The sequence below is a fragment of the Myotis daubentonii genome, chromosome 14 (genome assembly GCF_963259705.1).
Source record: "Myotis daubentonii chromosome 14, mMyoDau2.1, whole genome shotgun sequence".
Lineage (NCBI taxonomy): Eukaryota > Metazoa > Chordata > Mammalia > Chiroptera > Vespertilionidae > Myotis > Myotis daubentonii.
The window spans coordinates 57173817-57199862 of record NC_081853.1 but is presented as its reverse complement, the minus strand read 5'-3'; the positions used below and the strand labels follow the sequence as shown (position 1 = coordinate 57199862).

At 46.2% G+C, this 26046-nt stretch overlaps 1 protein-coding gene and 1 non-coding gene across 9 annotated transcripts in view; both read left to right on the top strand.

Moving 5' to 3' along the window:
* Window positions 1-26046, top strand: part of DOCK3 (dedicator of cytokinesis 3) — a 176141-nt gene that overhangs the window by 81341 nt on the left and 68754 nt on the right. For 7 of the 8 annotated variants that reach the window (XM_059664627.1, XM_059664629.1, XM_059664628.1 and 4 more), the window contains exons 10-13: window positions 11086-11167; window positions 16578-16638; window positions 17982-18129; window positions 23323-23411. In XM_059664627.1, coding sequence (XP_059520610.1) covers window positions 11086-11167; window positions 16578-16638; window positions 17982-18129; window positions 23323-23411 — 380 coding nt within the window. The remainder of the gene's footprint in view (window positions 1-11085; window positions 11168-16577; window positions 16639-17981; window positions 18130-23322; window positions 23412-26046) is intronic. The other variant, XM_059664632.1, reaches the window with a different exon arrangement.
* On the top strand, window positions 3070-3257 carry LOC132216000 (U2 spliceosomal RNA). Its single transcript, XR_009448684.1, has one exon. It is a non-coding gene; the product is annotated as a U2 spliceosomal RNA (small nuclear RNA).

The window sequence follows — 26046 nt, the reverse complement described above, 5'->3', positions numbered from 1 at the left end:
ACGCATCAGATCATACTCAGAAACATTATAGGGAAAATCTGCTAAGAGATAGGCCAAGTGAAACTTGCCCTTCAGAGATGTACATTGGTCTGTGGTTAAACCTGTGTTGTTTTCATCTGAGAATAAGGTCAGAAAATGCTCTCCTGTGTATACCATTATACCATCTCTCACTATATTCTGAGTCTAGATGTCAGGCTGGAGAAAAGTTTTTCTACAATATCCTACAGAGTCTGGATGAAAAGGGTAAAGGAAATGATCAGGTTCTTTGAGTTCTTTGTTTACAAGAAATTTGCCTTCTGCTCTGTCCAGATCATTACACAAAGGACAAAGTAGAATAACACTAGACCCTGTCCGCGTATCAGTCAGGGCATCAGGCTTTCCACTTGAAAAGGTGTGTTATCTGCTGCTTGAAAGCAAAGAATGGAGATTCCTGAGAGGAAGGAAAACGGAGCATTGGATGTGCAGGCTTGGTGTCCGCGGAGCACGCGGGAGGCTGTTGTTAGGGTAACGGGAAATCAGGCACGAGGAAGAAAAGCAATAGTACAAATGAGAGGAGGCTCGGAAACCAGGTTGATCCTTTGCAGTCATGGGAACCAGGAATGTCCACAGTCCGACTTGTTAGACAAAGGCAAATGGATGAGAGAAATGGACATTGAGAATCTCAAACACAAAATACATACAGCTGTGCGCTTCGGAAGATCTGTTCTTCGGTAGAAAACAGTGGGGACTGTTTTGTTGCAACACGACTGTATAAGCTAACTTTACCTAACATGGCATCTGGAGGTGTGGCTGCTGCTGAGGGAGAACTCCAACTAGCTTTCCCTCTGGGCGTGTTTAGAAGAGACTCGTGTGGAAAGAGATCAGCGAGTTGCTTCCTTTGAACTCAGTTAATTATTATTGAAGCTCCTAGCCGCCCCCCTTGCTTGCCAGGGAGCCGTAATACATGTTGACTTAAGAATGTCTAACCCTGCAGAGAATTTCTGTAAGAATTTATTTGAGCCAAAACTGATGACAGTTGCCGGGAAGCAATATCTCAAATGCTCCAGAGAATGACAGTTTTGCAGTTTACTTTATGCATTTAGAATTAGAGGGAACATGAGGAATATTACATGGAAGTGGGAGAAAACAAGGCAGGGATTGGTACAGGATAGTTAACAAGATTATGTGCTTTCTTGAGGGTAGTTAAGGCTTATTTCAAAGGTATGTTAACCTAGATGCACAAAAACAATGGCAGGGCCTTACCCAAGACAAAGATAAACCTTCTGCTACAAACGTTACCTGCCTCCGGTGTGACTGCCCACTGTGACCTGCCCAGGCAGGAATTTATGGTCCGATCACCCTGTGAGGTTACTTTCCATCACTGGGCTTGTCAGTTTTACCCCCTTTTTGTCCACATAACACTTTACATGGACTCTTCACATCGAAGTTAAAAACTCTATTAAATATCAACCTGATTGTTGCCCTTAAGTTTGAACCTGAACACAAAAATATAGCATTTTCTTTCAAGAGCTTTTAATGGAAAATAGGAATATTTCAGTATCAAGACAGAGTAGAGAGATGCACTAAATAAACCAATGACAGTGGAGGCCCAGGAGCTGGAGCCTGGGCTGAGGTGGGGCCACAGTGCGAAGTGGTGAGGTGCTCGGACACAGGAAGGGAATCCACCAGAGACGAGAGTCCAGTAGCTGGAAAATGGAAAGCAAAGCTACAGTTTATAGGTTGCACAGGAAAGCAAGTCATAACCATCCCTTGTTTATTGGACAAAAATTATATTATCTTCATTGATTATTACATTTGCTAGACTTCGCTCTGCGGTGTTGGAGTGACTGTTGAGTGTATGTGGAGGCCGTTAACCACAGGCGGGAATACGGAGTGGGCAGGTTTAAGGGACCTGGTTTTAGACCAGTAATTATTATTTTCTCTTTGTGCGGCATTATTCTACAGACCACACCCCTTAAAGTAGCCCCTCCCTGGAGGCCCTGGTTTTACACATCTGTTTATTAATATGGGGGTGAGGGGGAGAGAAACAGTGCTGGTAACCTTGACCTTGTTCTCTAAAATCATGGATTTTCAGGAACCTTGCCAGTTGAACTTAATTAGTGAGAATGGAATGACCTACTCTTGGCCTGAAGGATCTCAGTCATGCCTGTACCTTTGACACAGAACCCAGGTTTCTACTTTCCAAGGAAACAGGACTTCAGGTCCCTTCTCAGACTGGCCGGATATAGAATCCCTTCATAAAGCCGGGCATTGAGCCTATAAAAGAACTGCTCATTTAAATTTGACCTACACTGGCCCCACCCCCTCTCCCAGGGCTGGATCCCGGGTGTTGGAATCAGGAACCTCTGACAGGCCTTTCTCAGGGCGCGTTCACCCCTCCGTGAAGGGTCCACGGCCAGATGTCCGTGGGTGGGGGTGGATGTGACAAGTCAAGGAGGAGCACATAAGCGCCAGGATGCAAGGACTGTCCCAAAGGCCAGCCTCGCTGTGTCCTCACTTCTCACGGCCACCTCCTCAGCTCAGGGGAGGAGACAGGCGCCTGTGCCACGTGGCTCGAGTCGTTAGGTCAGGAACTGTCAGCAGGAATCCCAGCTCCTCAGTTTGGACTCCAAGGCCTGTGCTCACTTCAAACGTGTCCCACAAAAGGGGCCACCGCCACCCACCGCATCTTCAACCACTGACTGACGGAAGCCCCGCTGGCTGTCCCCAGGGCACGCCTAAAAGCCTTGAGGATGGGAGACTAAACCGCAGTCAAGGAGAAAAGGAGACCAAGCGGGCATTGAAATGCAACTTGTATGTGGACCAATCCCAAGATTGTTAAAAAGAGGAAGGGCGGGTTTATGAAAAACACACTGAGCAGTGAGCACAGAGGAAAAGCAGTAAAGAATTCTATTTACTATTTTATTTACTGTTTCCAACAATCTATTATTTTGAAGTAAGAATAATAAAAAATTAAGTTTTAGAAATATTACATATTGAAAAACAATCTAATCATTATGGCATAAAAGTAACCACAAATGTAAAAGCTGCAGCCAATGGTAAGTCTGGCGGAGAGCTGGTGGCAGCGTTGCTGATTTTTGGCTTTTTGGCTAAGACCAAGTGTAGTGTCTGTTCTTATCAGTTTAATATCTGATATGTCCTCTATCTGAGGACAATGTGTTAAATGGATTTTGGGGCTTAGGAAATGGAATAGGAGTTTGCTTTGTCCGCTCCAGCACTTCCTGGAACGTTACACCCCCTTTAGGGGGCGGGGTTTTGATGGTTCAAAGTAAGATTCAACCTGTACTACTAGAGGTCAACCTACACTGCTAGAATGGTGGGAAGCAAAGTCAAACCTAGTCCTACAGGCCAAGGCCACTCTCGTCCTGCTCAACCAGTCTGTGTTTTCTCTTTCTCTCCCTGTCTGAAACCAACAAGAAACTTATCCTTGATGATTTCCAGTCGAGGGCGGAGGGCCTTGTGGGAGGCAACCTTGGCTGCACATTAGAACGAAAGTTCCCAAGGCCCAGGCCACACCCCAGATTAACGAAGCCCGGAGCTGTCAGGTGGCTCCAGTGTGCGGGGAAAGTTGAGAACCACTACCTGGACAGCTGGGTTTAAGGAATTGGTTGGATTTTCCTTAAATTTCTTCTTTAAGCACAGCGGGTATACAATATTATATTAGTCTCAGGTGTGCACCATAGTGATTAGGCATTTATATAATTAGCGAGTGATCACTCTAATAAGTCTAGTACTGGTCTGACACCATGCATAGTTACTAGAATGTTATGAACTATATTCCCTATGTTGTACTCTACATCCCATGACTATTTTTATAACTGCCAGTTTGTACTTCTTAATCCCTTCACCTTTCCAGGAATTCAGAGTCTGTTGGATTCTGGGTAGAGCTCCTACATGCAGAAGGCAGTAGGAGGGTGCCAGGAATGACTTGTTAGGGATACAGTTTCAGTGCTGATTTGGAAATTGTTTACTTTTTACAAACTGGAGTGGATTTGCAGTTATAATTGTAATAGTCCTCTTGTTGATTTGTTCAACACATTGTACACCTAACCATGTAAAAGGTGTTTCAGGCACCAGGGATTCAGCACAAAACAAGTCATATCAGGGAAGGAAAATCCCTTTCCTGTTATAGTTTACATTCTAGAGGAGGAAACAGACAACAAATAAATATACACTATAAACCCTGGAAGGTATAGATACTTTGAAGAATTTTTGCACTGAAAATTTTTTTTCTTTCATTAAGAAATTTGTAGGATTGCCCTAACCGGTTTGGCTCACTGGATAGAGCGTCGGCCTGTGGACTAAAGGATCCCAGGTTTGATTCTGGTCAAGGGCGTGTACCTTGGTTGCAAGCACATCCCCAGTGGCAGGTGTGCAGGAGGCAGCTGATACATGTTTCTCTCTCATCGATGTTTCTAACTCTCTATCCCTCTATTGTAAAAAAATCAATAAAATATATTTTTAACAGAAATGTGTAGGATATATTAAGGCTCACACTGATAAGGCTGGGCACCCTGTGGCTGGCTTCAGAGGAACAGTTAGCCCAGTTTACCTTAATTGGTTCGTGGTGTTTGCATAGGGTCGAGTCAAAAAGGATGGCTGTAGAGGAAATGAGGGATCGGCTTGTGGTCAGCTTCCCACTGCCTGGAAGAGCATCCTGGCCCCTCCCATGGGCCTGCGAGGCTGTGGATGTGTGAAGAAGCAGCCTCGGGCACTGATACTCCTCCCGCATCCAGCTCCTGGGTACTCAGAGCTCCGAAGCCTGTCTGGCCCCGGGGTGAGACTCCCCTGTAAGGACTCTAAGGCCCTGTGCCAGCTAGGACCTGTGCCTTGGCACCTACCTCATCCATCTGCCTATCCTGACTCCACACTCGGCTCCTGCCCAGCTGTGGTCAGCCCTGACCAGTCTGTGGCTTTGTCCCACTGCCCCTGGGGATGATTCAGCCCACATGGCCCACCCAAGCCAGCCCTGCCTGAGGCTTCCAGCCTCAGCCCTTGGGAGTCGGGGCTCATCAGGATTCCTGGCTTTGACCTCTGAGGGCTGTCCTTGCCCTTGTCCTAAACTCTCTCAACTCACGCTCCTAGACTCTTCCTGCCTTACCAGGGTTCGCACCGTCAGGTAAGCCGGACTGCTTAACCCTCGTGCTTTCATTTCCTCAGTATACAGTACGAGTGTCCGCTTCATCGGAGTGACAATGCGGCGAAATCCCTGGAACAGGCGCGGCTGAAAGCGAGCCTCAGTGATCGTGGTTATTAGATATGTGTTGCAGCTTTGCTCTCGAGCCCAAACATCAGTGGTTTATATGCTTTTGTCGGGCTTCCGAAAGGCAGGAAGGGCAAATAAAGGTCGGCTGCCACTGCAGAGATGCTCCTCACCAGAGCCCTGCTTTTGCCAGGCCTGTCCCTGGGACCCCGGTGACAGGATCCCTGTCAGCTTTGCCCGGTGGCAGGACAGAGAGTCCATTAGGCGAAGATGTCATCAGAGCCTGGAGGCAGCAGGCACATGCAGAATATTCACTTACTGCGAGAAGCCCTTGAGAGCCTTTAAAGCAGGAAAAAGCCGCGTGTGCAGAGAGGAACCTTCTTTGGGGAAAACTTGCCCTTTATTGCTTCTCGCTCTGCTCCCAGTGCGTGGGAGTTTAATTGTGCTGTCCTGTGAGCATGAAGTCATTGCGAGTCCAGAGGCTTCGTTAGCAGGGCTTCTCTTCACTTAATTCGTCTCTGTAAACTGCGAGCCCTGCTTGGCTCGGGGAGTGCAGAGCGGTTGGAGGCACAGTCCCTGCTGCGCCACAGGCAGGACCCCGACCTGAAGTCTGAGAGCCGGGCAGCCCCTAGTGGTCATTCACCAGAAGGACTCATGGGGCTCAGCACAAAGTCCTCATGGCTGAGATTTACTGCAGTGACACCGAGGGGAGAAGCAGCCAAATCTTCACAGAGACGGACTCAGGCTGGAGGAATCCACGTGCAGGCCTCCTCATGCTCTCTCCTTCCTGAGTTTCTAGTTCTATTTAATTTTGATTAAATTTAGATATAAATAGCTGCATACAGCTAGAGGCTACCATATTGTGTAACATAGCATAGGACCTGGTAGACTGCATATAGGGGTGAAGTGGTTGTGCAGGGCCATGGCAGAAAGAGTAAACTGAGTCCATGGGCACAGGGTATCAAGAGGAAGGAAAGACATGAAGAAAAGAGGAAAATTAAGAACGAGAGTCCTTTGTAGTCTCAGATGTACCCACTCGTGCACATCTGTAGGTAGATAATATTTAGAGACATGTAGCTATTTTCAAATTGGTTTATTTCTTTTTGACCAATATTGTATCTTATTGTCACCATCCTATATAATAAAACCCTAATATGCAAATCGACCAAACGGTGGAATGACTGGTCGCTATGGTGCTCACTGACCACCAAGGGGCAGATGCTCAATGCAGGAGCTTCCCCCTGGTGGTCAGTGAGCTCCCACAGGGGGAGCGCCGCTCAGCCAGAAGCCGGGCTCACGGCCGGTGAGCACAGCAGCGGTGGCGGGAGCCTCTCCTGCCTCTGTGCGGCAGCGCTAAGGATGTCCGACTGACAGCTTAGCGGGCTCCTTGAGGGCGCTCGGACTGTGAGGTGGCGCAGGCCGGGCTGAGGGTGCCCCCTGCCCAAGTGCATGGATTTTGTGTACTGGGCCTCTAGTTTATATACTGTGAAAGACAATTGGAATGAGTACAGGCTTTGGAGAATTCAGACCAGTTGAAATCTCGTCTTTATACCTTACTAGCTATGTTACTGTAGTGTTGTTTTTTAAATAGTATCACCAATTTTCTATAGTAAGTGAGAATAAAAAAGAATTTGACGTAGTGCAGTGAACATTGTTCCTATATTTTAAACTTTAAAAAATTAGAGATCTTAAATACTTTCAAAGTTTTAGTACTTAGTAAATCTTTATTTGCTTTTGGTCCTTGATATTATTCCTGAGTTTTTCAGTTTATACTTTAAAAGCCTAGAAAATATCTAGTAAAATGTCTGGCAGATTTAAATATCTCTTTGGTTTTCTGGTTGGCTGAGTTTTTCTAGCTTCCATTCAGGAAAGAAGATTTTTGTTTCTCCTCTGTATATTTTGGGTTTTATAAGCTCTGCTCTCCCCATTAGGAATCTCTCAAGCAAGAAGACTTTGCCTCATTGAGGCACAAAAACAGCAGCAGAAATAGTAACAAGAACAAGTTACTAAGTATCAGTAATGTATCTCCTGGTATCCCTGGAACACTTACACAGTTACAACAGGCCAAACCTGCAGGAGAGAGTGTGTGTGTTGCATGACAGTCCCGGAAAAGGAATGAAATGAAGAACAAGAATGTTCACATATTGTAACAGAACAAAAGACTATCGGTGCAAGTGTGTGCGAGGGAGGGACAGACCCAGGAAGGTCCCCTTCCCACTGAGAGCGTGGAACATTCCCACTGGTCACGTGACGTGCTGCCTGAGAAAGTGCTGATACCGCTGCTGTGCGGCACAGGTGCTGGCGTTGCTGTTGTCCTGTTTAAAGCCTCGGGGGGTGTTTCATTTCCGGTAGGAGTTCCAGAGCCTCACTGTGAAAACTGTGGAGAGTCTTATGCATTGAATTCCTAGAGAGAGTGGTGTTTGCTCATTCAAAAAGGTTTTATGTGCAATTAGATCCTTGTAGTGAAAGAGTGAATTTTTGAGGTTATCTTTTTTCAGTCACTAGAATACTCATTAGGAAATGCCACTATTAGATTATGCTGGGTCTGATCTTTCATAAAAGACCCTTATTTTTCTATATTAGTATTGCAAAGGCAGTGTTTTTACATGAGATCTTAGAAAGCAAGCACACTTCAGCCTTTGTTTAAATCTTTCCTGTTTCCAAAGTAAATTGGAAAAATTAGATCAAGTTATCAATGATTTGTTCTTAAATTTATTTTTTTTTTGCAATAGTGCTTGGGCCTATCTTTATCTGACTACAGTTAAGTGAATTAAGTAGCATTCTGTACATTTGATGAAAGAGTTCTCAGCTAAGTTGGTTTTTTCCAGCCTTCATTCATGTATTGATGTGTTCATTCATGAACTGCGAGATGTGGGTTACTCTGGGGAAGTGGCCAGGGACCCATCTGCAAGGGTGGGTGCACTGCCCACACCAGACAAAGGAGCTGTTCCGAGCACCCAGGGCAGCGCTGCTCTAACGTGGCTCTCCGCCTTCCAGGGCACCACGCTGCTTTCTGCAGCACCTCAGGCTGCTCGCTCTTCACTGGGAAGCTTAACACTGTGACTTCTTGTCCCGGCTGGTGTAGGTCAGCGGTAGACCATTGGCCTACCCACCAAAGGTTCCCGGATTTGATTCCCGGTCAGGGGCACTTGCCTGGATTGCAGGTTCATTCCCTGGCCCAGGGCATGCGTGGGAGGCAGCCAGTCAGTGAGCCTCTTCTGTGCTCTGCAACCAAGGTACGTGCCCTGACTGGGAATCTAACCCACAACCTTTTTGGTGTACAGGATGGCTCCAATCAACTGAGCCACCCAGCCAGGGTGAGAAGCCCTCTGCACAATGCCTGCGCGCAGATCCTCAGTCCCTGTGACATGTTAGAGTTCATGAATGTTTATTGGAAGAATAAAAAGGAAGGAGGAAAGCTAGAAAGAACCTCTGGATTGTACTAGTGGTTATGAAGTGTTCTCTGGAGCCTGAAGGGTCTCAGGGTTGGTGGGTAGGAGAGAGGCGAGGTAGGGGGGATTCCTACCCCTGCCTCCCTGCCTCCATCTCTGCTTCAACCAAAGTAGCTCTGTTTTTAAATTTTTCATACATTGGTGAACAGTGCAAGGTTTTGTTGAAAAGAAGGGGAAAGCTGATACTAAAAATAAATTTGAAAACCACAGCGATGATTTGCCTTTATGAAACCCCTATATGCATTTCTGCTCTTCCTGCTTTAGGATGAAGTGGGAACTTAAAGAACTTGAGAAATAAAGCCAAGTGAGCTAGGTTGGAAAATGAATCCATGAGGAAATATTGGCGCTTTCCTAAGCTGCTGGGTAGCACCGTGTGGTGGGGCCTTGGGGCTACTCGCCTGTTGTAAGCACCTGGAAGGTTGTCATGGGAGAGATGCTGAGTAGTTGGCATCTGTCTCCACAGAGGACCCAGTGAGAAGCTGGAGACTAAACTGAAGAAGTTGAGAGATTTCCTCCGAATTTACTGAGGAGAGAGCTCATATTTCCAAAACGGAGTCTCCAGAACATTCCCTTCCTGGGGGTCCGAGACTGCCTGCCTCCGAGCCCGCGGAGGCTGGACCCTCCGGGAAGTCCCCCAGCGTTAGCGTCACGGGGGAAGCGTGTGAACTAGAACCCTCATAAAAGCAAGTGCTTCTAAATGCAGGCGCTGTTAGACTTGTCGCCTGTTCGGGTTGTGGAATTCATCTCTAAGAACTTGCTCAGTAATGTGAAATTAATGTAACTTCACGTAGTGTTCAGGTATAGCACATCATAAAGACCACTAAGTGCAGAGCAGTTCTCATAACATCGCTTATTGAAGAGTGAGAATTTATCAGCTCTTTTTTTCTCAGATTCTCTAAGAGAAAAACTGACCCGTTGCCCTCATGTAGAGATGTGGATGTTTATAAAATCTCATGAATGAATTTTACTGTCTTGGCCACCGTTTTCCCCCCACACCTTTGGGAAATAGTATTTTGTGTAGCTCTCATTGGCAAACACATTCAGTCGGCAGTTACCAAACTGTGTTTGTGCAGACTCCATTGCCTTACACAAGCGGATTGTGGGTCAGATATCACGTGTATGGTTGGTACTTAAAGCACATGAGGTCATAAGCCTCTGAAAAGTCCTAGAGGATAGAAACCTGTGTGTGTTTAACAAATTATTTCCCAACAGTGTTTAACCTTTCCTTCTGCAGAATAGCTGTTGCCAAATCAGGAAACATTGGATAGACATTGCCCTTCAAATAGTTTAATGTGAACAGAGAGCATCATTTATTTATCATTTACATTGGAGAAGCTAGCAAAACAGGAAATAATTATATATGTACCTAAAGCCCTTTGAAGTGAAACACACACACACACACACACACACACACAGTTATTTTGAATGTTTCACAAATTGTGAAGAAGCTCAGGTGAAACCAGAAGCATGAAAGACTAGGAAATGTGAAGCTCAGGTCAGCACTGTGGGGACTGCCTGAGGGGCCGCCTTTCCCCGCCATCGAGGAGGAGGAAAAGGAGGAGGGGGAGGGGGAGGGAGAGAAAGAGGAGGAGGAGGAGGGGGAGGGGGAGAAAGAGGGGGAGGGGGAGGGGGAGGGGGAGAAAGAGGAGGAGGAGGAGGAAGAGGAGGAGGGGGAGGGGGAGAAAGAGGAGGAGGAGGAGTTCTTGGGTTTTGACAGGGCCAGCAGCTCTGTCCACCTGGAGTTTGCTTTATCTACCCGTTTGTCTTGGGACCACAGTTATGGGAGCAACACCTTTAGGGAGATGAGAGCCACAAGCAAGGAAGCAGCAACACCTGTTAGGCAGTTTGTAGTGTCCATTGCACGTTGCTTGGCGAGAAAAATAGTGCTCTCCACTAGATGCCCTTTTGGCCCTGCCTGTCGCTGTGAGCTGTTCTGAAAGTTGTTATGCCCAGATTTCAAGATCCCCAAGGAAACCACACCAGGGAACCAGCCAGTCCGATGCAAAAGCAGAGGGTCTCCTATACAAGCTCGCTTGGTCCCCCCCTTGTCTCCATTACTGGGTGCAAGAGAGAGCCCCGAATCCCAAGAGAACAAAGAATTTATAGGGCTCGGGGTCGGGGGGGGGGGGGGGGCGGGGGGGGGTTGGGGCAGGGTGCAGCTAGGGTCTGGTTACACAAAGACAGGGGGGGTGGCCAGCATACTTTTGGCCTTGGGCTAGTTTCCCCCGCTTTTCCATTGGCCGAGATAAGGGCAGGCTGAGTAACTGATACACCCTGCGGCTCTTTCTTGAAAGAGGGGTTAAGGACACAGCCATTCGTCCTGCACTGTCCTTTCAAAAGTGTTTAGCGTTTCTCTGTAAACGCCCTTTTATTTGTTCTGGAGCATGCAGTCCCTTACATTTCTCTGTCTCTCTCTCTCCTACATTTCAGTGAGCGGTTTCTGGTGAGACTGAACAAGAATGGTGGGCCAAGGAACCCAGAGAAGATAGAACGAATGTGTGCCCTTTTTACAGTATGTGCAAATTCTCTTTCCCTTCTCTGCTATTACTCCAACCAGGGGCCTGCTATGTGGATGTTGTCACCCTAGAAACAAGCATTTATTCTATTTCCTCACACACTGGGGAGAATAGGACTTCATTTATGTTTCTATCAGTTTTTAATGAAATATTTAAAGAAAACTGAAATTAGTTTTTAATTGAATTTTTTATTAAAGAACTATAATCAAGTGCCTTTACTGATGTAGACTTTATAAGCTATTTAATATAATAGACACTTAAAATCTGAGAACAGTCTTTCTTACTATTCTTATTCAAGGCCACTGGGAATTTCTCTCCTGTGTAAGTATAGTTTCTCAAAAGACATCCGTCAGATGTATAGCTTTGTTGTGTTTTCAGTGCGTGCATATAAAGAGAGACAAACTGAATAGTCCTCTCAGATACAAACAGAGGGGCTTTCCCTGCTTGCCCTGTACTTCAGGGCGCTTTCCATACAGCCATGCTGTGCCTCGCGGTCTCTGAGCCCGCGAACTCATAGCTCGGAGGCTCGGGCACCTGCTTGGTGGACAGTGCTGGGCCTCACAGCGCCACACTGCCTGTGTATTGTTCAGGTTGGTTCTGAGCTGCCAAGGCTTCTCACCCAGTTAACAAACGAACCGGCCCACTTTGATTCATTGTGTGCTGTCGGAATTCTAAACCAGCTGCGACTCCTGTGGGTTCGGTGACCTGCTCCCGTGATACCAACCCACTGGCGCAGGGTCTGCCTGCGGGGCGTGCTCGATGGGCAGCTCCCAGCTGTCTCACAGCTCGCAGTGCGCCTCTGACACACATGGGAGTGGGGTAGGCACGTGGCTTTCTCTGAGGGAAAAGCTCCCGTTACTGCAGAACCAGAAACCACCTTCTCTGGATGCAGTTATTGAAATGCTCCAGACGCATGGGAGATTTGTAAATCTGGCTCAGCTAAGTGATGTTTCGCCCATCTTGGAGCTCAGCATACAAACCTTAGGTGATACTGCAGGGAGAGAGGGCAGGAGATGCTGACCCATGAAGACGGTTAGGGGAGTTGAGACCATTTTGTCTGAGAAGGCTGGTGCTCTCTCTTCAGCAGGAAAGGAGAAGGACAGGGAAAGAGTCCAAACTGCAGTTAATGGGCTTAGGTTAGGGGATGGGGGGCGGGGGAGCTTTTGACGTGAGCGTGCCTGAACTCGGAGGTGGGGCTGCGGCACCGCCTGGAACAGCTGGAAGAGCTGAGACGCCCCTCTGTCTAGACCAGCTGTGGGCAAACTACGGCCCGCGGGCCGGATCTGGCCCGTTTGAAATGAATAAAACTAAAAAAAAAAAAAAAAAAGACCGTACCCTTTTATATAATGATGTTTAGTTTGAATTTATATTAGTTCACACAAACACTCCATCCATGCTTTTGTTCCGGCCCTCCCGTCCAGTTTAAGAACCCATTGTGGCCCTCGAGTCAAAAAGTTTGCCCACCCCTGGCCTAGACGGTCTCCATCGTTTTAGGAGGTTTTTCTAGATCCTGGTTTTCTGATCTTTTGTTTTGTTTTGTTAAAGCAGCAAAAGAAAGTGTTGATTCCTTGCTCTTTGGCATTGTGGGAGCAGAGCTGTGTGCATGTGCTGTCCTTGAATACGATGAGTGCAGTTCTTATCTCTTGAAGAAATTAACTTAATTATGATGATATTTGAATATAATTACAGTGAATCAAAATTTTCATTTCACAGCATTTTAATGATCTATATGGGCCCAGAAGCCTGAGCTGTAGCTCCAACTTGACAAATGAGGGATGCGCGTGGTGCTCAGGATGTGTGTTCAGGCTGCCACGGTGCGGAGGCCGGGCTGCTGCTAAAAATAGCATTTCTGTATTCCCTCTGAAGGACAGCCCTGCGTTTCTTTTAAAAGATCCAAAAAGTGATTGAGGAATTTTTTTCGAAGCACATAAGATTTTTGAACAAGGCTGTCATAGCCAGGAGTTTTGTGTTTTACTTTAAGCTATATGGAATAATAATTTTGGTGGGACTGTCTTCTTGAGTTCCTCCTGTAGGCTAAAGGAGTTTTCCAGATTGGCAGATGTGCTCAGAGTTTCAGAGTAAATGCAAGGAAGTGCAACCACAGCTGTGGTTGATGCCAACCTGTTAACTTTCCTTAGCGTCAGGGAAAAGGGGACTATGCCCACTGAGTAGGTAGAGGGTAACTCAAGCAGATGTCAGAGCCCCCTTACAGACAGTCACGTTATCCACGGCACAGCCCTGTTCGCTGGAAAACCTGTCTTTTTCTGACTTTGTTAGATTTCAGAGCTTCCTGTGCAGGAACAATTTTATCCAAGAAGGAGGTGTTTCGTGTTTGTGTGGGTGTCTAATACAGGAGGGTTTTGCTGGCTTTCGTGGTAAGCCGTGGCTGTGTGTATGAGCGAGTGGGGCATGTCTGTGTATTTACTCCTTACTTGACACCCAGTGCCTCACACGTAGCGCCCGACAAATACTAAGACCGTAATAATGATCCTTACATAACTAAAGGAATGTGTGCTTGCTTTTTGTTATATTCGAGTGACCAACTCAGACAATGAACTTGTCCTGCTTCCCCTGCATTGGTTGGCATTATACTTGCTACATTCACTTATACTCTCACACATTTCAAAATAGAATTTTAGGTAGTGGAATTAAGAATGAATTTGATTATGAGTATAATGATATCACATATTAAAACGTTGCCTCCTTTTCTGCAGCATAAGTATGAACAAATTGGCTTTGTTTTGTATTTGTAAATCCCATGATCTCTACTGAAAAAGGCGCAGGGAAATGAGTTGGCTTTCCATATTTAAAATAGAATGTTAGCAACTGAATCGAAGACGCTGAGCCCCGAGTCACTGCCCTAACTGGGCACTAGCTTCTAATGAGGTGGGGTTGGAGGGTGTGGTCCAGTGACTAAATCTAAATTCAAACCTTGCTCAGCAGCTGAATGGTGGTTGTGAGTGTTTAATATGGATAGCCACACTTGGTACTTGGTTTTGAAGAGTTTACATTTAATAACTCTGTGGTAACTATGTTTAACTATGCATTTACTTTCATTTATTTTTATTTTTTTGGATTTTTTTTATTGATTAAGGTATTACATATGTGTCCTTATCCACCCTTCACCCCCCACCCCCCACCTATGCATTTACTTTTAATAAGATAGCTTTTATATTAAAATTTGGCATTGAAATTATGTGGGACTCACGAGTAATAATTTTACTCAAAATATTTCCTTGCGCCGATTATTATCATATATTGATTGACCTCAAATGAATACCATAAGGAGTTCTGGGCGTCATGCACAACATGGTCAGAAAGAGCCCCTACTTGGAAAATACTGGTCATTATATTTCAGGCTTCTTCCTTTCATTCAGTCAGAGCCGTGGGAGAGGTCCCTGGTCCTGTGTGTACAGCCCATCTGGTTAGTTCTCTGGGCGTATTGGGTTGATAATTATAGTGTCATTTGATAGTTCAGACTATCATAATCCGGGCTATTCAGAAGGAACCGTTTCACTTTGAAATGTGTCAGCTATTTCTATATCCTTCAGTAATAGTCATGTTTCAGTCCCCCAAAACACATGAAAATGGTCATCTGTTTTTCAGTTTTTATTTGTTATTTAGTTGCCATCTTAAGTGTCAAAATACAGTACTATTTTGAGGGTATAATTTTAAATCCATTTGTAAATTAAAGGAATTAGTGAAATGGAGCCTGAAACACCCATTTTAATACCAAAAGACAAGTAAAACTTTCATGTAAAAATATATATTTGTGATTCCAGAAATACCAATTTATGTTAAACTGTGTTTTAGCCTCAATCATTGCAAGCATATTTGATTATCCCATCAAGAATTTGGCAAAATATTACAGCGTTATGACCGTCTATACGACCGTCTAGAATCAGAAAGCTCAGCTTCGCCATTACACGTGCTTCTCCATGTTTCCTCTCCTTTCCTGTGCTCAGAACCAGTTCAGGGCAGAGCTGGGACTGAGGGCAGAGCTGGGACTGAGGGCAGAGCTGGGACTGAGGGCAGAGCTGGGACTGGGGCCGGGCGAGCACAGCAGAGGGTTCTGAGAATGAGACCTCCTTCAGTTTTGAACCTTAGATGCCTTCTTTGCCTCACCCTAGTCCTGACCTGGCAACAGGGTGGAACTCATAGACACAAACTAGTCTGGTAGTTACCAGAGGAAAGGGGTGGGGGTGGTGAAGGGTAAAGGGGGCCAAATAGATGGTGCTGGAGATGACATGACTGGGTGGTAGGCACACATGCAACATAAGATCATGTATCAGAGAAATGTGTACCTGAAGCCTATATGACCCTATTAACCAGTGTCACTTTAATACATTTAATTTAAAAACTGTTAATGCAGTCCTCGTTTAAAAATAAATAAAAATTAAGCAAACATGGGGACTCTGGATCGCAAAGCTCATTCAGAATGATGGCTGTCCCTTTTCCTGCTTTATTGGAGAGAGACAAGCATGGGACCAATCACAAGATGAAAGGTTGGAAGGAAATGGAACTAAGGGACCTTTTCCTGGAAGGAAAAGGGAAATCAGGGGAGCCTGTCTCATAAGGAAGGAGGTCACTCCATCAATCATTCATTCTCCACAGCGGCTGGGAGGGAGCAGTGAGTTGATGACCTGGTGAAAGTCTGAAACGTTACTTCAAGTGCAGTGTGTTAAATAAAGTATAAGTGCCTATTCCTAAGTATTTTATTTCCAAATGTTTTCTAAACATAAATAATGTATGAAATTATTTTCATAACTCTAGTTCTTAAAAGTTTCTGATTCTGAATCAGACTTGTTTACTTAATGAAGCCCTTAAATTTTTCCAGATGAAATTATTTTCAGCTTTATGCTTAAGTGCAAATGATAGAGATCTAAATTTACAAGTGGAGATTAAATTATTGAGATTTCACTAAGATCAAATTAATCTTTTTCAAGGGAGCATACCTAGTGTGCAATAATAATAATGTGTGGACAGTGGGATAAATGTAAAGTAGTAAAGAATAAACTTTTAGGATTTCAGTCATTAGTGACCTTTTTTGGTGTTTTCCCACTTTTGTGCATTGAACATTTCTTTTGTTACAAAATGTTATGTAATATTAGGCAACATCATGAAGATTTCTAATGTGAGAACTCTTGTAGATATTTGTTAGGTGTTTGACATAAGAGCTGGAAAAGTGTTATCAATAAAATAAACTTCCAAAGGCTTATAAGATATGAGCCATTCATTGATGCAGGAATCGTATAAACACTAAACTGCGATGAGCTTGAACCTCCCTTCCCCAGCAATCACATACGCTAAAAGTCATAAAAGTAAAACTTATGAGGTTCAAAATGAAATTTTAATTATTTTCTGTGTATTCATTGCCTTAATTAACTTTTTTTTCTCTTTTCTTAGGATCTGAGCAGCAAAGATATGAAGAGAGATTTGTATATAGTTGCCCATGTGATACGAATAGGTACTGTTCACCTTATTCATTCCCGTGACTAAGACCAGGCCGCTTGGGATAAGTATCTGCTATGAGCTTTGTCTTCTCCCCACCTCTTCCCTGTGATGTTAGGTCGTGGCCTGTATTGGAACTCTATCTTCAGCTCAGCTGCTATGGTAGCTGAGTTTGCTATAAATGAATATATTTTTTCACATAAAATCTTTTTAAAATATGTTTTCATTGATTTTTTTTTTTTCAAGAGAAGAAGGGAGAGAAAGAGAAACATTGATCGGCTGCCTCCTGCATGCCCCCTACTGGGGATTGAGCCGCAACCCGGGCATTGCCCTGACTGGTGGCCTCTCGGTGCTTGGGACGATGCTCAGCCCTCTGAGCACACTGGCCAGGGCTCACTTACAAGTTTTTGTTCCCTATTGGTTTTGGACCCAAACCCTTTATTTCGAGTGGTCTGCTTGTAGGCGTTCTCTTTACCAGAGTGCCCTGCCTCTGCCAGTCCTCTGCCACAGAGGTCTTAAAGCAGCTGGCCGAGGTTGCCAGCTTAACAGGTGGTGAATGGCCTTTACTGTGTTTTGTATCCAAAGTATGTATCTGCGCGATTTCCCACAAAGTTAGAGTCACTGTTCTTGTTGCAGCAGATGGATGGCATCTTACTTCTGTGCCACACAAGATGGAAAAAGTGATGTTTGCTACTGTTCTGTGGTTGGTTTGCCTCGCCTTATTTCAAATACATGACATAATCTGGGCGACTCTGACTAACCAAGTCTTCCTTCATAGGTTTGGATTTCGGCAAATTTTGTTAGGGGATGTGTTTGAATCCTTTGCCAACAAAACAGCCATTTTGCTGTGGTTTTGTTTTGCTTCACTTGATAAAGCATTTGCTGAGGCTCTGCTATTACATTTGCAAGTCCTCTTGTCACTGGAGGCTCAGCCCCCGTGAGCAGGAAAAGCAAGGTTTTATCCACTTTGTGAGGCAGTCTTGCTCCTGTGCTGGTTCAGGAGTGGCTTTGGCAGCTAAAATATAGAACTTCCTTAATAGGCCTAAATTTTAATCAGCACATTGGTTTTTCCAAGAAGTTCATAAAACCTTGGTTTTATTGTCACGTGATTAATAAATGGCCCTTTGGTGTTGACGTGGGTAATGAGAATGGTTGGTTGAATGTGATGCAGGGGAAGAGCCTGGCCACAGGCCTGGCTAGCATCCCTCACATAAATATCCCTGCATCCTTATTTAGTCCTAAGTTAGTCTTCCAACGTGGAGCATCTCTAAGATGCCTGCAGCTGGCATCCCTAGCTGGCAGTCGGGCTGGAGAGCGGCTGGAGTTCTCAGTCTGATTGGGTTTTGTGCTGTGTGCTAGGCCGGATGCTCCTGAATGACTCGAAGAAGGGCCCTGCTCACCTGCACTACCGGCGACCATACGGCTGTGCGGTCCTAAGCATCCTGGACGTCCTACAGTCGCTCACAGAATTAAAGGAAGAAAAGGATTTTGTTCTTAAGGTTTACACGTGAGTAATGCATATCAGAAATATGAATGATTTGTAATGTAAGACATCCCAGCACTGTCCTCCAGGACAGCAGTTCTTAGGCTTTGTGGGGCATGGAATCATCAGGGCACGTAGGGTAGGGAGTCCTTTGAAAGTCAGAGTTTTTGATCTAAGGTTTGGGATGGGGCTTCAGCAGCTGTATTTCTAATAAGCTCCCAGGTGATTCTGAAGCAGCTGAATTTGGAGCCTTTTTCCCTAATGTGAAAGTCTGGTGGTCCACATTTTCTCTTCTAGCCCAGATTAACCAGCCATCTATATATATAAAAGCTTAAGTGACTGTTACGACCAGTCAACCAGTCGCTATGACATGCACTGACCACCAGGGGGCAATCACTCGACACAGGAGCTGCCCCCTGGTGGTCAGTGCTCTCCTACAGTGGGAGCGCCACTCAGCCAGAAGCCGGGCTCACGGCTGGCGAGTGCAGCAGCGGTGGTGGGAGCCTCTTCTGCTGCCACAGCAATGCTTCCTAGCAGCGGTGGCTGGCACAGCAGGCTGGCTCAGGCTGCTCCTCAGCTGCCTGCTGCTTCACACACTGCCACATCCCTCGGGGGATGTCAGACTCCGGTTTAGGCCCAGCGGGGATCGAGCCTACACTGACAGTCCGACATCCCCCAAGCGGTCCCGGGTCAGGCTGAGGGAACCCCACCGGTGCACGAATCGGTGCACTGGGCCTCTAGTATTATATATTTACAGAAAGGCTAGTCATGCAGTTTTTCATGTGTTTTGGATGTAAGAGAGTCTTCTGTGTCTAATGCTTGCCCACAGCTATGGTAACTGAGCTGGTTTCAAAGAAAGTGCATGAGTCAGGTTGCCATGCTTTGAAGAACAGCTAGGTTTTCTGAGGAGCTGGAGTTTCACCCTCCACTCCCACCACCCCGGGTCTGTAAGCCCCACCCAGCAAGGCATGTGTTATTTTCGTGTTCGCCAGCCCAGGGGCCTGTCCTGCAGAAGCAGTGCGTCACATCCTGACTCTTGTTAACAAAGAGGGGAAACGAATGAGACACAGATTCCAGGCACATTGTCTGGCTCTGCTGCTAAGACTTAGGCAATGCTGAAAACATGGTGAGTTTTCAAAACAAGTATAACGCTGGGAAGATATTTTTAAAAATCTGTCCTATTTTGATTTTAACCAAATATTGTTTTTCTAAGTTAAATCTGTCAATCACCATGTTAATATAGCTTCACCATAACATTATATGGATATTTTTCTGTCCAATCTGTTCTGTCTGGTTTAGGCATGCAGTGAACTTAATCCACAATTATACTTAATTTGGGCCTTTATATAATGAGCCACATTTTAGTAATTAAACAAAGAGCCATACTTCCTTACTACCTGTTTCCCTTAGCTCCATTCAGAGGCACGATTTGATGAGATGAGGCTCTTCTTTTGGAATAGTAACTTACAAAGGGAATATTGGTGGGTTTTTCTCTTCCTTTCATGTGCCCATCACAGACTTTCTCATATACCAAATCTCTGCATTGATGGGGGCTGGGATCCGCTTCTTTTTCTTTTTTTAATATATTTTTATTGATTTCAGAGGAAGTGAGAAGGGAAGAGAGAGAGAAACATCAGTGATGAGAGAGAGAAAATCATTGATCGGCTGCCTCCTGCACACTCCACACTGGGGATCGAGCCTGAAACCCGGGCATGTGCCCTGACTGGGATTCAAACTGTGACCAGGTCGACATTCAACCACTGAGCCATGCCGGCCGGGTGGGACCTGCTTCTTGATACGCCCTTTTCATTTCGAAAAGGACTAAAACCGAAATCCAAACTTCCATCATCACCATCTTGCTTCACTCTGTCCAAGAGGTGTCTAGGCAGCACGGGAGGCTGGCATCTCCGTGCGTGTATGAGCTGTTCTTGCTTCGTGCATAGGGGCCTGCACGCATCCCTCTGGAAATCATGCTGTCAGGCGTAATTGAGCTAATCGCTTCTAAAACAGCAGCTTTCAGCGCCAGCCTGTCACTTTGCAAGGAAGTGGGTTCATATGTAGCTTTTGCTTAGCTGCTGCTTATGAGCTGTGTCTACTGGATCACCTCTGGAAAACTAAAGAACAGTGTGTTCATGGAGAAGGTAGTTTGAAATGTTTGAAGCACCGAGAGAGTTAAAATGGAGGATAATTTTTCCACTTGAAAATATTAGGAGACTTTCAAACAGACCCCCAGCTGCACATTTGTGTAGTTGCGCTGACGTGCAGACTGAGGGTTCGTCTTTTAAACCCACGTCAGCACAGTGCAGCCAGCCCGCAGGCGAAGTGAGTTCCAGGGGACATGTTGGTTAGATTGAGTTGAAGCTTAAAGGGTTTGCTGACGGCTACAGTTATTAGTGCTTTAGCCTTGGCTAGGACAGGCTTTTGCAAGGGTAAAAACCTCTTGTAGAATTTTAATCAATGAATTGGCAAAATATGTCAATTTTGACATTATTGTCATTTCTTTCCTTATTCAAAATCAGCCTCAAGCAGAGATTTAATGTTTCTTGCCATGGTCACTGCTCCGGCTTTATGGCTGTTGTTTAAGATAATGTGTGTTTGGGAAGGCACCACATCCTTTTAAGAAAATTTCAACAAGAAGCCAAGGCATTAAAACTAGGTCACGTCTAATGAGCCAGAAACCTTAAAAGTCACCAATGTAACCACGCTGTGTTGTTCAGTCTGATACAGATGTCACATTTTCCCTCTGGGCCATAGGGACAAGGGTCACAAGCAGGCACAGGGCTTGTTGAACCTGGAGCCTAGAACATGAAAGGAGAAGTGGTGTCAAGGAACTAAAGCCAACACCATTTCTCATGCATCTTAAGATTGAGGGTGAATTATCAACATCAGTAATCATGCTTTAAGTATTAATTTGATTGGATGACATAATCATGCCTGATTATAATCACAACTCATTTGATAATGTAATAAATGCTTACATTTATAATTTTTCCTTACAAAACATCCTCATGATTGGGAAAAAGGTGCTGATGACACCACATCCACTTAGTTTCAAACGGTTTCAGGAGCTCCTCTCGGCATTCTGGAAAGGGAGGTGTCTGAAAGGCCAGTGAGGTGATCACCTGGTCCAGAGGAGAGATGGTCATGGCTGAAGCACGGCACGAAGAGGAGGGGTCAGCTGTGACAGACTTTAAGACAGCAAACTCTCCGGGCCTGGTGACAGCTGGAAGGGCTCTGCTTGGGTGAACCAGTGGGTTCCACTCAGTGAGAGGGCGTCTCTGGGAGCAGACGGGTGGTGGAGAGAGGACCAAAGCGCTCTCGGAGCCATGTGGGCCAGGAACTTAGGGATGAGTCTGGCCTGCAGACACTGCTTTGTGGTTTGGCACCTTCTGGGGTGGCTGAGACTATAGTCGTAGGTGGGATTGCCCAGGAAAGCCTGTAGAATAAGAAGGGAATGAGCTGAAGGCAGAGCTGTGAAGGCCACCAATAGTTAAGGGGCAAGTCGTCCATTGTCTGGCATCTGAATTGTATGTGTTGGGGGGAAGGGTACATGTGAGCGAAATAGTACACAGTCACTGCTGATGTGGTCAGCAAAGCACTGGCTCGCCTCCACGGCCAAGGCGCCAGTGAGGGTCTGTTTGGGAGGGAGGGAGGGAGGGAGTTAATTTTCAAGACTCTTTTGAAATGAGGGGTGGGGTGCATTATTTATGACAAAGTAGTCAGAGTTCTGTTAAATTCCTCCTAATCTTGTGGACCTAGAAAGTGACAACTTTGAATCCACCAGCGGGCACTTCCCTGATGTGTTGACGGGTTGGAAGATGACTGTGTGCACCTAGGACAGGAGGGATGCCCGTGCTGCTGCCAGCCTCTCGCTGGGCACTCCGCTGGGCACTCCCCACTGAGTTGCTATCATAGCGGTCATTTGAAAGAACACTCTCCCGCCCTTTGTTTGAAGGATCCTGGGAGCAGGAAGTAGCCTCCCGGAACTCCTGAGAACCTTGTCTTGCCAGTTCTCTGCAGGCTTATTTCTACTGACGGGACAGTCCGAAGAGCCAGCGATTGAGCAGCACAGCTAAGCTAGTGACAACCTCCTCTAACGCGGCGTGGCCTCGGCACAAGCCCTTTCACTTAGGAAGCGGTTGGGCGTCACACTGCTTTGTACACGTGACATACTTACTGGGGTTTCTTCTTGGAAGCGGCTGGGCTGGACTCCGCCCTCTGAGCAGCCATGGGAAGACCCTGTAGATTCTCCTTTGTCCCTGGGTCCTGCTTTCTGGGGTCAGTGGGTCCCTACCTCCCACTCCAGCAGGGGCAGGGATGGGGCCAGGACTATGGGGACTGCCAGTGTCACATGGAATTTTCAAGGGCTGACCCTGATCTGATTGCAGGTGTTTCATTGACATGCTGCGTTAGGGTGAGGAATTGCTCGTCTCTGCTCCTGCTGCACCAGGGGTGGTGTGGCTGCAGCCCTTGAGCTGCCCTTAGAGGGGACGACCCTAATCTGCCGTGCGTGAGTGCGGTGCAGTGTTGGTCCTTCATGCTCCTTGGTCCCAATCCAGAAGCCCCTGGGGAAGAGCGCCATTCTCCCATATGTAGGCATCCACCTTCCCTGCTAAGCCCTCCTTCCCCTGAAGCAGAGGGTTTCACAGGGAGCCAAGCCCACGGCTCTCCCAGGCGGCTTTTAAAATGTTGGTCTGGCTGCAATAGAGCCACAAGCAGATCTCCACGTGGCCCTGTGCTCAGCAGGGTCTCCTCCTGGGGCAACATGACAGTTGGTGGACAGAATAAAGCCGGCGCCGGGCATGTCCGTTTCTGAACAGCAGAGCTCACCAGGAGGACCTGTGTTTCCTCCAGCAGGGACTTTCCTCTGAGCCCACCTTTTGTTGGTTGGTTGTTTTTGGGGTGTGTGTGTGTGTGTGTGTGTGTGTGTAGAAACTAGAAAAGAAGAAAACTTGACAGGTGGGAGAGTGCTACTTCAGAAAAGAGGGTATTTTGCCTCTTGAACAATATTTATAGAGATTTATTTTAGAATTTCCCAAGTGTGAATTGTCTGTGTGCCTCAGCAGAAAACGAGCCTTGTCTAACTCAGTGAAACAGTTGCTTCCTTTGGAAAGTGAGCGTGAAGTACCCTTCACACTTTGTGTCACACGCACGGCTGGGGCGTCAGAGCAGGTGTTTGAGACCCTTGAGAGCTCTAAGCCTGTCCTCCTGTTCCAGGTGCAACAACGAGGGGGAGTGGTCGCAGATCCACGAGAACATCATCCGCAAGTCCAGCGCCAAGTACTCCGCCCCCAGTGCCAGCCACGGTGACGTACCTCTCTGGCTGCAAATACAGCCGCGTGTTGTATTTGCAGTTGCTAATCTCGCACCTACTCGATTGTGCTGATCAGCGGCCACGTGTAAAGTTCAGTTCCCTGCAGACATTTCTTCTCCTCCCCAAGGACTCTATTTCTTTTTGTGATAATTTGAGACCTTTCTTAATTACAGACAACATACATTTTCAGTTTTTTCTCTGACCGATTCCATGTGCTCTGATAAGGAACGTGAGTTGCATTGTCAATCCCGAGTGAGCAGAAGTGTTGCAGGGTCTGTCACATGTGGAGTCTGTCTTTTCCTGAGCAGAGATGACACCCAGCCCCCAAAAGAGACAGAGGTTACTATCACTTCTCCTCTTCCTGTTTAGTGTGAGCCTCACCAATAAGGCCTGACACAGTGAGAACCAGTGACTGTTCTGCCACCGTCAGTCATCCTGGAGCTAGAATAGATTCCACCGGTCGCCAACCAGTGGGCCGCAGGCCACTGGCGGATCGTGAGGTCCGAAATGTTGGCGGCCGCTGGAATAGAACATGTTTATTACAAGGCAGGTTTCATCTTAGCTCAACTTCTCCTTTTCCTTTGTCCTCCTTTTCTTTTAAAGCCCTATTTCTATAGTTTCTGTCTAAATTTTGGTGCAGTTCTGCACATTAGAATGGTTGTTGTATAAATCGAACATTAATTGCTTGATTAAATTAGAAGCACTACTTAAAAGCCTATGAACTTTTATATACCCTAAAGGTAGCTCTCAAATTTACATGCAACCATGTTTCTCTTGACAGTTTTTAACCTCTAAGTTATTTCACAATCTCTTACATAACCTTATTTGTTTTAACTTTCATAGGCTTGTAAATAAAAAGTTGGCCCTAAATGGCAGTGGAAAGCCACTGGAAGGCCTGGCAGTTCCCAGAGCTGTTGAGAACTTGACCCCCTGTGCCAGGGTCAGCAGATAGTCCACTCGGAGAGTCCTCAGAGCTGCCCCACACCAGAGACTGCAGGGTTGAGACCTCAGCTGGGAGTCCCTGATTTCCTAAAGCTCTGTAGCAGGGGCCTTCAGGGCCTCTCACTGTTGTTTTAAGTGACTGTTTCCCTAATGGGTGTGCCTGGATGCCAAAGCGCTCCATGCAGTGTGATACGTCCATATTCCTCACCTACAACTGGGCTGAAGCAAGAGGCAGTAAAATCTTGTTTTTCAAGTATCGAAACCTACTAGCATTTTGGAAAACTACCCTTCACATCAATATTTGTCATGTTCCTTGTTTTATTTACTTATTTGATTTATAAAGAGCTGCCCTTGACTGTAATTTTTTGAGACATGATATGATTAAAACATGGAGAACATTTTAAACGTGAGATGATGGTAATAATACATTAAAAGCAACAGCTGAAAGAGCAGTTTTACCAATACCATCCCCTCACCGGGTTATGGTGCTGACTTTTGTCTTACTCCCCAGAATGAGCAGGGACTGTGCCATCTTCAGTATCTATGGTTTTTGTCCAGAACTCACAGACACTGGCTGTTTAAACAGTTTTAGAAAAGCATGTTCGCCCAGCCAGTGTGCTCAGTTGGGCATCGTCCCATGCACCAAGAGGTCATGGGCTCGAGGCCTGGTCAGGGCGTCGTACGCCTGGGTTGTGGGCTTGATCCCCAGTAGGGGGCCTGTAGGAGGCAGCTGATTAATGTTTCTCTCGCATCAATGTTTCTAGCCCTCCTCCCTCTCCCTCTCACTCTAAAATCAATAAAAACATATTTTTTAGAAAAAGAAAAAGAAAAGCACGTGTTCCTCTGGTGCTGGGGGCACCGCAGCCTTCAGGGCGCCTCAGCTAGGAGGCCATTGTGAGAGGAGGGCTGCATGCACTTGTGGGAAAGCCAGAAGGAAAGACAAGCTGCTGCTTTTTGAATTGTGTGTCTGACTGATTCTTGGCAAGGCCTGACTGGAAGCTGGTTGAGATTTGGAAATTACCTTTTTCATCTCTTTCATTAAGTAAATGAGGAAACTGGCGCTCAATGAAATGACTTCGTGGCTGAACAAGAAAGCCCAGGTTTCTAAACTCCAGGCCACTGGCCTTCCCACTGTCTCACCAGCTTCTGAGCCGGGTCTTCCACGCTGGGCTCTGGGGTCTTCATGTCAGAGAATCCCACAGGTCGCGCGAGGGGAGTAGTTCAGGTCTCTGTTAGTCTCTTTATTTAAAGAGGCTTCCGTATAAAAAATTGACTTTGCTGTAACTGTCACCCATCTTTGTTAAATGTCCTTTTTGTTTAAGAAGTTGTAAGTGCTTTCCCTTCAAGTCAAATCATATGAAAATGCAGAAGGAATTGCTACGTTGATTTGCGAGCTGAGAGTTAATGTATCATTTGGCAGGAACTCTCTTAGGTGCAGCTTTAATGTACGTGGCTCCTCGTGTCCATTGTTGGCCTCTTATGTATGTAGCCACAGACCTAACTCCAGTAGGCTGTCCCTAGGGGTGTGGGTTCCTGTTCACCCAGAGAAAGCGTGGATGGCTGTGTAAAGACACTGCAGGTAGATGAACGAGGGGGCGCGGGGGGGGGGGGGGTGAGTACCTCCCAGGCTGCTCTCCTCTACAGAGATCGCTGTGGTCTGGATTCTGGGCCCCAGCCTTTCAGGT